The sequence below is a fragment of the Glycine max genome, chromosome 8 (genome assembly GCF_000004515.6).
Source record: "Glycine max cultivar Williams 82 chromosome 8, Glycine_max_v4.0, whole genome shotgun sequence".
In the NCBI taxonomy this organism is placed as follows: Eukaryota; Viridiplantae; Streptophyta; class Magnoliopsida; order Fabales; family Fabaceae; genus Glycine; species Glycine max.
Window position 1 is genome coordinate 21,950,997 of NC_038244.2, and position 16,786 is coordinate 21,967,782.

The 16,786-nt window shown below is 30.8% G+C and overlaps 2 protein-coding genes across 5 annotated transcripts; one reads left to right on the plus strand and one right to left on the minus strand.

The window, feature by feature from the left end:
* Positions 1–2,420: 2,420 nt before the first annotated feature.
* Positions 2,421–3,746, minus strand: LOC100527287 (uncharacterized). The gene is made up of 3 exons (XM_003531827.3): positions 3,587–3,746; positions 3,348–3,436; positions 2,421–2,780 (listed from the first exon to the last, which is right to left on the minus strand). Exons 1-3 carry the CDS (start codon positions 3,608–3,610, stop codon positions 2,633–2,635), a joined length of 261 nt encoding a protein of 86 aa, XP_003531875.1. The 5' UTR covers positions 3,611–3,746; the 3' UTR covers positions 2,421–2,632.
* Positions 3,747–12,184: 8,438 nt separating this feature from the next.
* Positions 12,185–15,871, plus strand: LOC106799769 (hyoscyamine 6-dioxygenase). 4 transcript variants are annotated; one of them, XR_005892652.1, is made up of 4 exons: positions 12,185–12,829; positions 13,280–13,485; positions 14,868–15,079; positions 15,292–15,871. XR_005892652.1 is itself a non-coding variant. In XM_014779236.3 (3 exons), the coding sequence occupies exons 2-3, from the start codon at positions 13,304–13,306 to the stop codon at positions 15,590–15,592; spliced, it is 483 nt and encodes a 160-aa protein (XP_014634722.1). In that variant the 5' UTR covers positions 12,189–12,829; positions 13,280–13,303; the 3' UTR covers positions 15,593–15,871. The 4 variants fall into 4 exon arrangements, 2 of the variants coding, with proteins under 2 accessions (XP_014634722.1, XP_040874354.1); XR_005892651.1 differs by having other exon boundaries at positions 15,284–15,424; XM_014779236.3 differs by lacking the exon at positions 14,868–15,079 and having other exon boundaries at positions 12,189–12,829.
* The last annotated feature ends 915 nt before the right edge of the window (positions 15,872–16,786 follow it).

Here is a 16,786-nt window from a genome sequence, read left to right on the forward strand (position 1 = left end):
GATTAATCATCGGATCCTGTATTCTATATATGCATAATATTTTCAGAAAAAGTTCAAGATAGATTACTTTTTTGTGGTTTTTTTAAGTCTTTAATTAATATTGCAACATGTGTAAGACACTTCCTAATCTACCTAATCACATGCTTCATAACAAAATACTACTACATGGGGGTGGGGGTAACGGATTAAACTGCTGGGAAGGTTAATACCAGAGATTTTATAAATGATTGGTTCAAACTTCAAATTGAAGTCATGAACCATTGAAATGTGTGTTTGAATGAGTGTAGATTATTCAAAAGCTGAAGTTGACTTGCCACCTCTTTTTGCTCACAATCTTATGGGCTCCCTCTGACCCTGACTCTCTCTGAACCTGTGCCGGTGGATACATTTACTACGCTCGCAACATGAATGGAATGGAATGACTCTTCCAAAGTAGTAGTATCACATGTCTAAGTTAAAGACCTTTCGGAGGATGGCCCCAATAAAATGTGGCTAATAGTAATCTCAAATGCAAAATTGCAAATCCTACTTTCCTATTAAATGTAATTGTACTACAAATCAGTGTCCTTTGTTTTCCAAATTGAAATTTCAAAATCTTAAAAAAGGTTTGTACCTACAACTCATTTTTTCTTTCAAATAAACTGATCAAGCAAATCGATATCTCGGGTCACGCTTGATTGATGCAAAATAGAAAATGATTCCCTTAGTGAAAGTGATGTTTCACATGCGTTTGACAATCATGCTTTGATAATACTTTTTATTTATTTATTCAGGTTTGTGCAACAGTGTAAGCCTGTAATTCCTTTGATACTGATGGCATTTTTATTTTCCCAGAATTAAAAAATTAAAAGAAAGAAAGAAAGAAAAAAGGGGCAAGCTAAAAAAGGATTAAATTAAACTAACAGGAGACCAACCAAAAATATTAGATTTGCATGGTGAAATATAACTAAGTTGTTATGGATTTAAGCCACAAAAAGCATGACCATTGATGTTTGTCTATATTTAAAAACTGATAAGTCCTCTCTGTCGGGTCATAGGGTAGCAAGATTAGTACCCAATGCCAGCAAATGGTGTTGGAGTGAAATGGATAAATGTAATTTTTTGGGATTATCTTTTTGTTTTTTTATTACTTTCGCTTTAAATCATTCTTAACTTGCAGCCCATTATTCATACAGCAAAACATGGGAGAAGCATAACTGTGAATCTTGCGATATGATTGAATAGCATCCAAAGAATCATATGCATAGACAATGAGGATTCGGGATATTTTTCAATTGTCATCTTGACATGTACTTTCATGGGGTTCTTTCTTAGTAGGTTCTCCAGTTTGGGATTTGAATTTTGATTAAATATATAAGATAAAGTACATTTTTTTCCCGGTCTAAAGAGTATAGAGTACACATTACATAGGATGGAAACAAATGTGTAACCTTTTTTCTTTTCCATACACACTCGAAAGGATGAGCAGTAAAGGTCTAACGGCAGCTATACCCAAGTCCAAGTTTAGCACTAGAATATTTAGGCTTACACAAATGGGTAGAGATAATGTAAGGAAAAAATACTGGACAATTGTTTCCTGCACCCTGAATTGCTTCTTGCACTCTTCTTAATATGAGAAGTGCAACAAGAAGCAATTCCGAAAGTACAGAAATAAACACTCATACTGAATTGAGAGCCCAAGAACATCTGCGTTTTATCCGAGAAGGCAGTAAAGTTGACCCGAAAAAAGAAGTGGACCGTAACAAAATTAAAACAACAGTATAAGAAAGGGTGCTTCTTTTTCTAACTCTTTTTTTTTCTTCACACTACCCATTTCTTTTCCTTTTTTTTTTTAACATTGTGAGAAAGTAAGAGAAACATGGGGAGTGCAGGTAGAAAAAAGGAAGTTGCAAAAAGAACTTCCCTAAAAGAGGTGGCAAGGTGCCCTTGATAAAACATGGGAATAAGATTATTATTGATTTATGACAATTATATTTCTATAACTTGTAAACATGCTTATACACTAAAAGTGTAAATTTTTTTATATAATCATTCAATTATAACTTAACATTTATAATAAGTTTGTTGATTTAAAATTATTTTAAAATAATTCAAAAAGTGATTTATGATTGGATAATCATATAAAATAAATTTTACATGTAAAGACATTAAACTCTTACAACAATAAAGAATCAATATTAAAAAAAAAATCCAAATTTAGTGTTAAGAATATTGTTAATGCTGACTAATTAACCACACCATATCAATAAAGATGATTCATCTTAATCAAAAATTTATTTTTCATAATTTTTTAAATTTTAATTTTAATTTATTTTTATTTAATAAATATAACATTTTTTAATAATAAAAATATCTATTAATCTCTTTAATTAATTTTTATTTACATTTTATTTAAACTTACACAAAAAACTTGCCAGTAATAAAAGTAAGAACAGCAATGATTTATATATAAACAAAATTATACAAAAATTTTATTTTTCATTTTGATGCCGACAATTACAAGACGCGAAGAGACATCAAACAACACGTAATATGACAAAGTTCATATGCAAGCTGCTTGACAGATTTAGAAACTTTGATTTTTCTTCCATAAGTTGAATTATTTTGGTATTCTACTACGTGTGACACTCTTTCATTTATCCTCGCTGAAGAAGTGGTTGATGGTTGGCATAATCTCTGGTGGTCGAGTACGAAGGAACTTCCTCAGGCCATGCTCAGCATATTTCTCTCCCTCTTCTCTGTTCTCCAACACTGCCATGCTTCTCCGAGTTTTGTTAATCCTACAGCAAATTGCCAAACAACATGAGCAAAATAGTGCAATCAAAGTATGAAGATTTTTTTAGTAGATGGTCATGTATGATAATACTGTTTAGCAGTAGCTCGGCTCTCCTTTTTTGATTTTTTTTCATTTATTAAGTTGATTAATATAAATTATATAAAATTAATTGGTTGTTATTGTAATAATGATTAATATTAATTAGTATAAAATTAGTTATGTTTATGATCTTATTATAATGATTAAGATGATAACTAATGTAAAATTATATAAAATTAATTGTGTTTGTTGTTATTATAATAACAAATAAGGTTATTGTTATTTAATATAAAAAATAATTTTAATTTTAAGTGAAAAATTATTATTTATTAAAAGTTAGACATTTAAATAACTATAAAGAAAAAAAAAAATTTAACCCCTTTATAAGATTTTTTAATCCAGTCACTGAACGCACAAATCAAAATATAGTTTTATAATGTAAAGTTCTTTATATTGATTTATTATATGAAAATTAAGCTCTTGAAATAACGAATTTGAGTATAATATTTCTTGATGAATCAACTAACTTTACCTAACATCAGGGTTCCCGAGCACATTTCTTGTTAGTTGGAACACACACATGCCGGTAACAAAGGTCATTGCAGCCAATAGAGGGTAAACCTACAAATATATATAGGTCAGGTGCCAGAGTCTCGTAAAACACAACTACTATATACCGTCCAGTCAATAAATAACTTTATAAAAGTGAAAGCAACTCATAAACAAGAGATTAATAAATCTATGAAATTAAATAATGTATATGGTATGTACCTCTGGTTTCATCCAACGCCCCATTAATTTGGAAAATGTTTCTTTTCTCTCTGAACCTCGGGTTTCAAAAAGGTGTTGTTTTGCTACTGCCACAACGAACAATGGTTGTTAATTTGATCTTGATTTTCTTGCATGGCCTGAATTTCTGTGTGCGATTTGTATATATAGGGTTTGGAGGGCTGATTAGAAGAAGACTTGGCATACAAGTTCGGCCTATACAGTGGGCTGTGTTCAAAGATAAAATATTTGACTTTTAAAGAAAACCAGGGGCAAGCCTCATGTTTTTTCGGTTTTTTAAGTTGATATATGCAAAGAATGACCCAAGGTCTGGTCAATAGGGTAATGCAGTTGTTCACGACAACTTCAACCACATATAAAGAGATCACGATGTAGAATATTAATTACTACCACACTTTCTTGTTTGAAGGGACCAAGAATTGACTTCCTTGGCGAGACTCTTATTTTGATTAGGCGTCTTTCTAGATTTTGTAAACTATTTAATTAGTTAATTCAAAAAAACTAGTTTAATTAATGTAATTTAACTAATTTTGCTATTCAGAACTTTAGTGAGCATGCCGTCCGCATTCAATAGATCGAGTTATTAATTTATATTATCCGTCCATGGGGGTTGTTTTGAATTTTAATTTTATCATTATGAATGCCAATCTAACGTATAAATACCTAAGTTTTTTTTTAATTGGTCAGCTTTTATCTAAACACATTTATAATTATAACATTTTAAATAATATTTTAATGAAAAATATTATAAATACAAAATAAATTCTTTTAAATTGTAATATTTTAAAATGTATAAAAAGGATTGAATTAAAATATTTATTGGTTTTTTCATTGTAAGAATTGAAAATAGTACTTGAGATTTACAACAACTTATTTATATTATTCAATTAATTGAGTTAAATCTCATTGGTCAAAATATTTATTGATTATATGGTTTTCTTATGTTGTTTATTTGTGATAATATTTAGATATAAAAGAAAAATTAGAAAAGAAGATTTTAATTTTAATTTTTTTAATAGATTAGCTGACTATTTTATGACATTAAAAATGTTTTAATTATTTTAATTATTTTTGCATTTCAATAATAATAATAATAATTCATTTTATTTCTTATTTTGAATAAACTAAAAATCAATAATAGTATAATTAGTTAATTTTAAAATATTAAATTTAATGAACTTATTTTTTTACGTTATCAATTGACATTAACACCATTCATTAATTCAAAATATTTTTATCATATATAATATAAATTATTTATCGCATATATGCGGTTCCACTTATTTTAACGGTATAATGCTAGCTCAATATATTAAGTCTGTAAATGCTAGCTCTCAACTTTATAAATAAACCATATATTTATTCCAGATCTAAACTTAATGACATTTCTCAAAATAAATAATTAAAAATGTTCACAAAACAATATGAGAAAATATCAAACTAAATAAGAGTTTCAAAAATATCAATTGTACTACAATGAAATCACACCATGAAACCAAGTCCTATTCGTACTACATGATCCTTAAAATTCTTTGGTGGCATGCCTTTAGTCAAATGATTGACAATTATCAACTTAGTACTAATGTGTTCAAATACCACTTTCTTTTCTTTAACATGTTCTCTTATGGTTAAGTACTTGATGTCGATGTGCTTACTTCGACTTCAACTTTTGTTGTTTTTAGCCATGAATATTGCAGCATAGTTGTCATAATACAACTTCAATGGCCTAGAAATAGAGTCCACAACTCTACGAAACTCTTCAACCATACACCATGCAAGGTAGTCTCAAAACAGGAAACGAACTCAGCCTCCATAGTGGAAGTAGCAGTCAAGGTCTACTTGGCACTTCTCCAAGATACAACTCCACTAGCTAGCATAAAAATATAACCAAATGTTGATTTTCGTGAATCAACGCAACCATCATAGTCATAATTTGAGTAGCCAATCACTTCTAGACAATTAGTTTGTTTGTACACCTGCATGTAATCATTTGTTCCTTGAAGATATCTCATCACTTTTTTTGTAGCTTTCCAATGATCAATACCTGGATTATTTTGATATCTTCCCAAAACTCTAACAACATATGCAATGTTAGGTATGGTGCAAACCTAAGCCTACATAAGGCTTCCAATAATTGAAGCATATAGAATATTCTTCATGTGTTCCTGTTCAAAATCATTTTTTGCGCATTGACTCAAATTGAGTTTGTCACCCTTCACAATGAGAGCTACAATTGGTGAACAATCTTTCATGTTAAATCTCTTTAAAACTTTGTTAATATACGTATCTTGAGACAGACCTAAAATGCCTCAAGACCTTTCCTTATGGATCTTAATGCCAATGACATAAGATGTCTCTCCCATATCCTTGATATTAAAGTTCTTTGAAAAAATTGTTTTACCTCATATAGCAAATTCTTATCATTAGTTGCAAGCAAAATATCATCCACATATAACACAAAAAACAAATCTTACTCTCGCTGACCTTCTGGTATATACATTGATTCATGATGTTCTCTTCAAAACCAAATGAAGTGATGACCTCATGAAATTTTAGATACCATTGGTGGGAGGCTTGTTTCAATCCATAGACGGATTTATTAAGCTTAGAGACTAAGTGCTCACTATCACTAGAGAAGAATCCTTCAGGTTGTTTCATGTAAACATATTCCTCTAAATGACCATTAAGGAATGTCTTTGATGTAACTCAAAGTAAAAATGAACTACTAATGCCATAATTACTCGAAAATAATATTTCTTAGATACAAGAGAAAATATCTTTGTATAGTCGATTCCTTCTCTTTAAGTGAACCCTTTGACAACTAGTCTTGCCTTATGTCTCTTAATGTTGTCTTGTGAGTCTTTCTTTGTTTTAAAGGCCAATCTACATCCAATGGCTTTTACACCTTTAGGCAACTCGACGAGATCCCAGACTTGGTTAGATGCCATAGAATCCATTTCATCTTTCATAGCATTGTACCACAAGTTTGATTCCTTATAACTCATTGCCTGTGAAAATGATTCAAGATCATTTGTGGCTCCTTGTCTGCAACTTGATCTACAGGATCATTTTCAACAGTTTGTGAAATTTCAATCATTGGTTGTTTAACACACATTTGTACTTGAGGGTTGTGAATGACAACCAATCTATCATTTAAGCCAAATGGTTGAGCTTCATAATGATCCTTTTCAGAATCAATGTCCTGAAATTGACCACTCCCACTGATCAAGTCATTCTCAAGAAATTTTGCATTTCTCGATTCCATAACCCTAGTGGTATTTGATGGACAATAGAATTTATACCCTTTGAACCTTTTTTCATATCCAATGAAATACCCACTGATACTTCTTTGGTCTAGTTTCTTTTCTTGTGTGTTATAAATTCTCACTTCAGACGGGCATCCCCAAATGCGATATGTTGCAAACTCGATGTCCAACCTTTGAATAACTCAAAACGTGTCTTTGAGACAACATTGGTTGGTACTCAATTTAATATATACACAATCATCTTTAGTGCTTCAATCCACAAGAATTAAGGAAGTTTTCTATTACTCCTCATACTTGTTGGAATGCTGATTGACAAGTGTACCAATTCACACAAGTAGTATAAAACGGTATGAGTATCGTATCCTCAAGAAATTTGTTTCACTCAGACCATGTACATTCAGTATGCAAACAATTATAGGAATTAAAAGCAAAGTAAGTATTGAGTTTTGTACTAGAAAACCTATTTGAACATAAACAAAATATCTAAAACTATGAAGGTGAGACTTATCAAGTAAAGAGCATTGGGTCGTTCTACTGAATTTCTCTTGATGTTTAGTATGCATTTTTCTCTATTTAACGCTATCCTAGTGTTCTTATGCTGAGAAACTACTCAAACCAAGATTCCTCTAGTGAATGAGCCTAACTCTCTTTAAACTTCGTCCTTGATCCCTCAACAAACTTAGTCTAAAAGAGTTGTATTAAGCCTAGAGCATAATATGGACTAGATCACTGCGCTTTATTCCTAGACATACAGATTTCTAGCTTGCTCTAACAAGTTCTAAGGTTTTGAAGCATTTCCTAATGCTAAAAAGCCTAACTACACATACAAATGGGTGATCAAGCCACAAGCATATAAAATAAGCATAGATAGAAGCAATGAACACAAAAAAACAACATTGAATATATAGTAAGAGTGTTACATCAATATTGTTCAGCAGAGCTCCCCAACAAAGAGGCTTAGCCTTCCATTACAAGCAAAAACTCAAACTAAAAGAAATGAACTATTTTTGGTGAAAGAAATGGAAGAAGATGGTTGAGGATATCTCCTACAACCTCTAAACCCTAAATCTCTCTATTTTCTGGACTAAGCTTTCTTTGCTGCTCTCCTTGTGTCTCTTCTGCTTCCAAATGCGAACTTCTTCTTTTTATTTCCGCCAACTTCAGTGTTTTAAAGGCTCTTGGACCTTTCAGCTTTTGAAGGCTCGCTTAGCGAGACTGGCTCACTAAGCGAGAGTAAGTGAATTTTGGCTTAACGAAACTGGGCGCACTGAGCGCGAGAAGAGACAACGTCCTCATTGGACGGGCTGGTTGCACGCTGGGCGAGCACATCTCTGGCTTATCCTCTTCTCGGGTTTCTCCATCCGCTAAGCGAGCTTGATGCTTCGCTAAGCGAATGCCACTCGCTGAGCGGATCTGCCTCGCTGAGCGAGTCATCAACTACTTGAACCTTATCTTCTTTGGCCTGAAATTGAGTTGGATTCAACATTAATTCACAAAATTGGAGTCTCTACTATATAAAATCACACTAAACAAAAAAATATGTACAATTCCTACAAATAGAACCATAAATTGGAGTTAAAGCGCTATTTTCTTGCAAGTATTCAACACTAAACTAACTCATGAATAGTGACTAACAATACTCTTCACCATGTCCATTAAAGTTTGGTTTCTTCTTTCTACCACACCATTCTAATCCAGAGAACCAGACATAATGTACTGGGCAACAATCTCATGTTCTTGAAGAAACTTTACAAATAGACCAGGTGCTTGTCCATTCTCCGTGTATCTACCATAGTACTCTCCACCTCTATTAAATCTCATGATCTTAATTTGCTTTTCACATTGTTTCTCCACTTCGGCCTTAAAAACTTTGAAAGCTTCATCTTTAGAATTAAGTAAGTAGAGATACATGTATCGTGAATAATCGTCTATGAAAGTGATAAAGTATTTCGAGCCACTTGAGTCCATGTCTGGACAACAAATATCAGCGTGTATGATTTCTAATAGGTTTAAGCTCCTCTTTGCACCCTTCTTAGACTTGTTAGTTTGCTTATCCTTAATGCAATCTACATAAGTACTCATTCATTTACCAATCTCTTAATTCTCTCGGTAGAGATTTGTCTTAATCTTCAATGCCATAACATAGAGGATTCCTCATTCACAACACATCATTTTAACCCAACAGTAACATGCATAAAATTATAGGCAACATCATTTTGAAATTCAATAAAGTAAAGCCATCAAGTAATGCACCAGAACTATTAATTCCAGATTTATTAATTAAAGAAAAGCCAAAATTTGAAAAATTAAAGGAAAAACCCAATGGTGCAAGTCTTGATACAAAAATCAAATTCTTAAAAAAAATTGGAACATAAAATGTCTTTTCTAAACACAAAATAAAACTGCTGCTTAAAACTAAACTGCATGTCCCAATGGCTTCCACATACGAGCTCATCTTGCCTCTTGAATAGATGTACTGCTTACTTTCCACTGGTCTCTTGAGGTTTTCCATACCCTACAAGGTATTATAAACATGGATTGTAGAACCAGAATCAATCCACCATGTGTTATGATTAACATTAATCATATTAGATTCATAACAGACATAAGTAAATGAAGTACCTTTCTTGTCGAGCCAACTCTTAAATTTTGAGCAGTCTTTCTTCATGTGCCATTTTTTCTTGCAAAAGAAACACTTTGACTTTTTCTTTATGACCGGCTGAGCAGGAATCTTGTCCTTATTCTTGGCTTGATCCCCCTTTTTCTTTCCTTGAGCAGTCAAATATTCTCTTTCACCCTGTTCCATTATTAACCTTTCCTATTCTTGAACAAACATAGTCAATAGCTCATTAATTGACCACTTATCCTTATGTGTGTTATAAGAGATTTTGAAATGGGCATATTGCATAGGTAGAGTACATCAAAATGTAGTGTACTAGGAAAGAATCTGACATGGTAATTTCCAAGGCTTTTAGCTGAGCCACTATATCCCTCATGCACATGATGTGATCACGTACTCCTCTTATCCGATAGAGCTTTAAGGATGAGAACTGGATTATAAGGGTGTTGGCAAGGACCTTATCAGATGTAACAAATTGATCATCAATGGCCTTAGAAAGATCCTTGACCTTTTCATGCTGATCAACAGAACTACGGATACTAGTAGATATATTGGTTTTTATGAACATCACAGAGAGGCAATTAGATCTCTCGCATTTTTCATAAAGATCAATAACATTTGAAGTTCTAGTTTCAGTAATACCAGTGGTTCATTTTTTCTAATGGCATAGTCAATATCCATCCACCCTAAATGAAGGAGAATTCTCTCTTTCCAAACCTTACAATTGTCCCCTTTCAATTCGGGAATATCACACTTAATATAAAAAATGCTCGCAAATTGATTAATTACAAAGTTCAAACATACATTCTCATTATTCATAATTTAAGACTAAATAAAATATTTTGTTTTACTAATGTAACACTTGTATTAGTTTATGAACCTAGTGACATAAAACTTGCTTGTGAATTAAAGTCCTACCCAATTAGATTCAAACTTATGATAAAACTATCAAATTATGTTCCTTTTTCCTTAATTTTTGTGGGTAAATTAAGAAATGCAACCTAATATTTTATCCTAATTAGTCATACAAATATAATAAAATCCCTGTGGGCAGATTATATTATATTACATATGATTAATCACAACTAATGTTTAAGTATATATATATATATATATATATATATACCCACCTAATCTATTAAAGAAGTTGTGGTTATTTTCTAATCATTTAAATTATATTAATTACTTAACATTAATTAATTCTTAATAAAGAGCTAAATATTTGCATAACATTCTCAATAATGCAAATAATTGAATAACATTGCATAAATATTATTTAACATAATTTTGCATGTACAATAATCATAAAATCATACTTACAAAATTCAAGAAATAAATAAATAATATATGCATATCATTATTCAATAAAAGAAAAGGTGTAAGCTCTCTAATGATTATTTTTAACGTGCATAAATCATTTAACTTAATATTACATGCTTAAATAAATATTAAATTCAAACATATAATGAAAAAATAATTTAAACACATTAAAATGCACTAAATAATTCATAACCATATATATACTAAACAGTTCAATTTAATTATTTAACATATGTATAATTATCAATAAAAATTATGGCATATGAAAAGGGAAGACAATGTTTAGCATATGTTATTCAATTATTTAGCAAATTTTGTACGTATTTAATTATTAATTAAAGACATTAAGGTATTTCACATAAAACTTATATCGCTGGACAATGTATAAGTTGTTTATATATATAAACAATTATTAGGCCTTCAAATGGTTTAAAAACGACATGGGTGGCCAAAGCAAACATAGCCTTCAGCATCAATTGTGTAGAGTATGATTTTAATATTATTAAAAGCATTAGCCAGATGGTCTGTACTAAAATGCAATAAGTGATTCCAAAAATAGCCCACGTCATTAGCATCAAAATGACGGAAATGAAACAATACGAAAGGTCATTTAATTGTCTTCAACCTTGAGCCGGATCACTTTGACCCGGTTGCGACCCACGAACCCGAATGGACACCCGATGGTTTTTAGTCATTTACAAAGTCAAAGTTATCATTTTAAATCACATATAAAAAGGAAAATCGATTCTAATATGATTTTCAGTTTTAATATAAATTAAAACGTTCAAAAACCAAGAAGTGCCCATATCTTAAAAAAAGAACGTATGAGTGTCAAAATAGAAACAAGACAGAGGCAAAGAAGACTCTGATATCAAATGTAAATGTAAAATTTATAAATATACTAGTTTGAATCATAAACAACACATTCAGACCAAACACTAAAAACAGAGAAGAAAAATATTATTTTCAGAGATACATATCTCTCACCATTGTTATCAACCTTCTTCGACCTTCATAATTTTAACTTTCTAGATCCCTCACTTGTTTAAACTCGATGGTGTGTTTTATTTAAAGAGAGGAGTAGGTTTGATGATCCAAAATAAGAACTTTAAATTTTATTTATAAAGTGGATATGGATAATAATAATAATATCATGACTTATTGCTGAAACGTTGGTCAACATGGGTTGAATGTAACTAGAAAATGGACCATGGACAGAAATTCACTTCCCATAAAAATCGAACAAAAAACATTACAGGAAAATAGGAATTGAAAAACTGAAAATTCCAACATGTGTGACAATTATGAGTCCGTTAACATGTATCCCAGCTGTTTATGAACTTAATTATAAAGGAAATGACTGGCAAACACATGTGTTTCTATCACACCAGGAAGAGCGGTGTACAAATAAAAATGGATCGGAGTGGGTAATTTTTATTAATTACTCAGCCTTAGCCTATCTGAAGAACAATTGTTGGCTGTCATGCATGTCTTGTCCATTGTATTCATGCTATTCAATGCAGAGTTGAGCTTTGTCATGTCATTGTCAATGCAGAGTTGAGCATAGTAGTATCTTACTTTGGAAATCAATCCTTGAGTTAGTTTTATTTATTCTTAAAAATCGTGTTGAAGAAACCAAAGTCAAATGCTAATAGATCTCTCTTATTTCAGTGAACAGTCACTGCAAACAAAAAAAATTAAAAGAAAAATAGGAAGGGGATACATCATAAGGAAGTGTATTTAATTTAACAATTGCCTCGCATTTTCGCTTATTATCGTCCGAGAGATCATCCGTGCCACTCATGCTGTTTTAACATCGTGGATCGGAAGCTTGTGTCTAGTTGGTATAATCTTGATTCTTTGGTGACATCATCATATGTGCAACCACCAGAAAGAAGACCCGGCAATGCTATTTTGGCCTCTGGCAAGTTAGTTCCAGTTATTGATCTTGGAGGACATGATCGAGCTGTTACCATAAAGAACATTTTGAACTCCTCCCAGGATTATGTCTTTTTCCAGGTTCAAATTGTTGATTTATTACTATTTCCCTATGATTTAGTTAATTTCTTCTTTTTATTAGTACGTCCTTCATCACATGTGTTTGTCGTAACATGATGAGTACTGGTTTTTACAAATGTGTTTGTATTGTAGAGTTGGAATCAGCTTTCATCGTGTAACATACGATCTATTGGCTACACGAGTTACATAACATGCATCTTTGGTGTTATGTTATATAACTTGGTGTGTCCAATAAATTTCTTGTTATGCAAAATACGATACATTATTTGACAGTCTTAGATGTGTGTGTGTGTATATATATATATATATATATATATATATATATATATATATATATATATATATCATTTGTTTTTTGGGTTGATTATGTATGCCATGGTTAATCTGAAACTGTGAAGTAGCTAGGTTATCAACCATGGAGTTTCTAAGGATTTAGTGGATTCTACACAGAATATTTTCAAAGAATTCCATGCCATGCCTGCGGATGTAAAGATACATGAAAGCCCTAAGGATCCAAATGGAAGCTGCAAGATCTATACAAGTAGTGCAAGAACCACCAAAGACGTGGTTGAATATTGGAAAGACACATTATCACACCCATGTCAACCTTCTGGAGAATTCAAGGATTATTGGCCCGAGAAACCTGTTGGATACCGGTAAATTCTTCTTTGCTTTCTCTCTCTCTTTTTTTACTTAAACGTGCACGTTACCTCCTTTAAATTTCAATATATCTTTTTTTTTTTTAATTGTAGTTGAGCTGCTAGCTAGGTTTATAATAATGTGTTCTTAGCTCGTGGATTTCTTATAATAATAATAATAATAATAATAATAATAATAATAATAATAATAATAATAATAATAATAATAGGGTATAAAAACAACGGGCGGTGCCGTTTTAAATAACAAAATCTTAGCTGCGTCACATAACTCTTAATACATATCTCCTTATACAAATCTGCAAAATTTGAGAGAATAAATATCATGCAACTATAACTACTAGGTATACAATAAATATATATTCTACAATATTAATCAGTACGTTTAGATAATATTCTGCGTATAGCTAGACCGTGTATTGCACAAATACTATAATATTCTACAATCAGTTTAGATAATCTAAAGAATGTAAATTCTTAGAAGTGAACATATTTCATAATATGTCAATTGATTTTTTTTATTCGAATTGAACACGATATCCTAGTATTATGTCAATTGATTTTTTTTTATTCTGAGCTGTTAATTTTTTTTTAATGTACATTTAAGAGAAACGTTAACAATTGTCAAGAAGAAAAAGCTTGTGTTAATATTTTGTTTTTAAAAAAAAGCATGCGTTAATCAGACATAACAATTGTACTCATCCCAGTGGGATTGACCCGGATTCGTCTCGAATTTGACCGGAAAAATCAAGTTGATAAGAGTCGAGTTGGGTTTGAATTTTTCTTGATTGAGAAAGTTGAGTTCAAAATGGATCAGAAATGCTAATCTCTGCCCCCTTCCTATTACTATTCTAATATAATAAATATTTTAAATTAGTATTTTAAATATTTCTTATGCGTGTCAACTAGGTTTTATTATGACACTTTGCTAGACCTGAAAGTTTAGACTATGTTTCTTTTTATTTTTTGTGTTTTTTGTTAGATTGTTGGAAGATGGAACAAGACTGTATGTTTATTTTAGAACACTTTGTTTGATGATACTAGTTACTAGTTTCTATTATAAATTTTAATGGATTAATATTTATTTTATGCATGAAATTATTATTTTTCTTATAATTATGTATAACTTTTACTTAATTTCATGTTGAGCTGAAAAAATAAATGAGTAAATAATTTTTACTTATTTACTGCTAAATACTTGGAATTTCAACCTTAATAAACAAGGTGTTATGATCATTATTTTTTTTAAGCTATCCAAAAATAAATGAGATCAAATGATTTTTACTTAAAATTTTAATTTAACATTATGTAATAGATTTAGTTTAATTACAAAAAAAAATTATCATTTTTTTCCATTTTTTATGAATAATAAAATAAGATAGGATCAAAGGCAGGACGGGACGAGACAAGGAAACCCGATCCCTATCTAAGCGGGAGAGGAATGAATTTAACTTTTGGACTCCGACAAGGATCAGGTTTCAGGTTCAAGGAGTGAGGCACAGGCTGGGGAGGCTAAACCCGCCCATGTCCTGTTGTCATGCCTAGTGTGAATCTTTTCGACCCAACTATCCAAGGGTAGACCACACGCTTCTTGGTATACTTTATTATCCTTTCTCCAAATGCTCTTCTTGGTACACTTAATTAATTTCTATTTGTACGTACTAATTTTGAATGTTGCCACAGAATTTCGCTGTTCATTGGGAAAAATTACTAATTGTTTTCACAAAAATAATGCTTTCATAGTGCTGTACTGCTGTTGCAGTTGTTTTATTTGATAATTTGACCAAGCATGTATCAGTTTTTCAGTGAAGTTGTAGGGAAATACACACAAGAACTAAGGAAACTGGCACTTCAAATTTTGGAGCTGATTTGTGAAGGATTTGATCTCAACCCAGAATATTTTTGTGGAGGACTTGGTGAAAATCCAGTAGTGCTGTCTCATTTCTACCCTCCTTGTCTTGAACCAAGTTTAACCTTAGGAACATTCATGCACAAAGAATCTATCCTTATTACCATTTTGTTTCAAGAAGTAGGGATCAATGCACTGCAGGTCTTCAAAGATGGGAATGGATTGGTGTTGAGCCAATTCACAATGCCTTTGTGGTAAACATCGGGATTATGTTACAGGTATTTTTTCCCCGTAGCTTGCTCTAGTAAAATTATCAATTCAAATGTGGATAAATAATCACTTTTGTTTATAAATGTGTAATTCATTGACAAATGTATCTCTGAAAGATGGAAATATAAAATTTAGTTCCCGAAAGTATAAAAAATGTAACAAATATATCCGGTCGTTAACTTCTGGTCGTCTCCATTAATAAAATAGCCTACATGACACAAATGAACGAATTTGTCACTAAAATGACTATCAACGTGGTCATCTCTAATTGCCAGTATAGGGACATATTTGTCATATAATATTTTTTTGATTTTTCGTCTTCCCACTTCGTTGACAAAAATATCTCTAAAGGATGAAAATATAAAATATAGTCCCCGAAAGTGTAAAAAGTGCGACAAATATATTCGTACATTAATAATTGATTGTGACTACTTATTTTAATTTTGAAAAATTTATAATGATTGCGATAAAATATTATCAATGGAAGTGAATTTTTATTACTTTGGCAAATTCTTCTTACTTTTCTTCAACTACAAAAAAATCAATCATTTGGTTGTTAACTCTTGAATAAATGCTATCAACACAGAAAAAAAAACAATTTTTTTTACTGTAAAACGATAAAGAGATCATTGTTTCTGTTTAATCAAACACTATTTATTTAATAATTTTTTTAATAAATTTTTCATAATAAAATATGAATATCTATTAGTATATGCAATGACATCAAATTACAAGTTATAATAAAATTTTGTTGATTTTTAAATTATTTTTTTAAAATCATCCACAATGATTTTTTATTGACTGATCATTTAAAAAATTATTCCAAAGGAGGTGAGTCTTTTTTAGAAATTAAAAATATTATTGTAATTGTAATTTTTCCTAAAAATTATTCATGAATCTAATTTAACTATAATGTTTTACAATAAACATTTTTGTTTTACTTGAACCTTTCATCAAGCATGGGAGTATAAAAAAAGTTATTTATGAGTTTATAAAACTAGCATTCTTTTTTCTTTTAGACTCAATTTAATTTACGAGTTTGTTAAAAAAATTTGTCGCAATCATTATAAATTTTTCCAAATTATAATAATTAGTCACAATCTATTATTAATGTCTGGATATATTTGTTGCACTTTCTACACTTTCAGGGACTAAATTTTATATTTTCATCTTTCAGAGACG

Coding starts and splice junctions, on each gene's coding strand:
- LOC100527287 (XM_003531827.3), bottom strand. CDS start 3,610: ATGGGGCGTTGGATGAAACCAGAG. Junction 3,437..3,586: donor GGCGTTGGATGAAACCAGAG/GTACATACCATA, acceptor ATATATTTGTAG/GTTTACCCTCTATTGGCTGC. Junction 2,781..3,347: donor CTCGGGAACCCTGATGTTAG/GTAAAGTTAGTT, acceptor AATTTGCTGTAG/GATTAACAAAACTCGGAGAA.
- LOC106799769 (XM_014779236.3), top strand. CDS start 13,304: ATGCCTGCGGATGTAAAGATACATGAAAGCCCTAAGGATCCAAATGGA. Junction 13,486..15,291: donor GAGAAACCTGTTGGATACCG/GTAAATTCTTCT, acceptor TCAGTTTTTCAG/TGAAGTTGTAGGGAAATACA.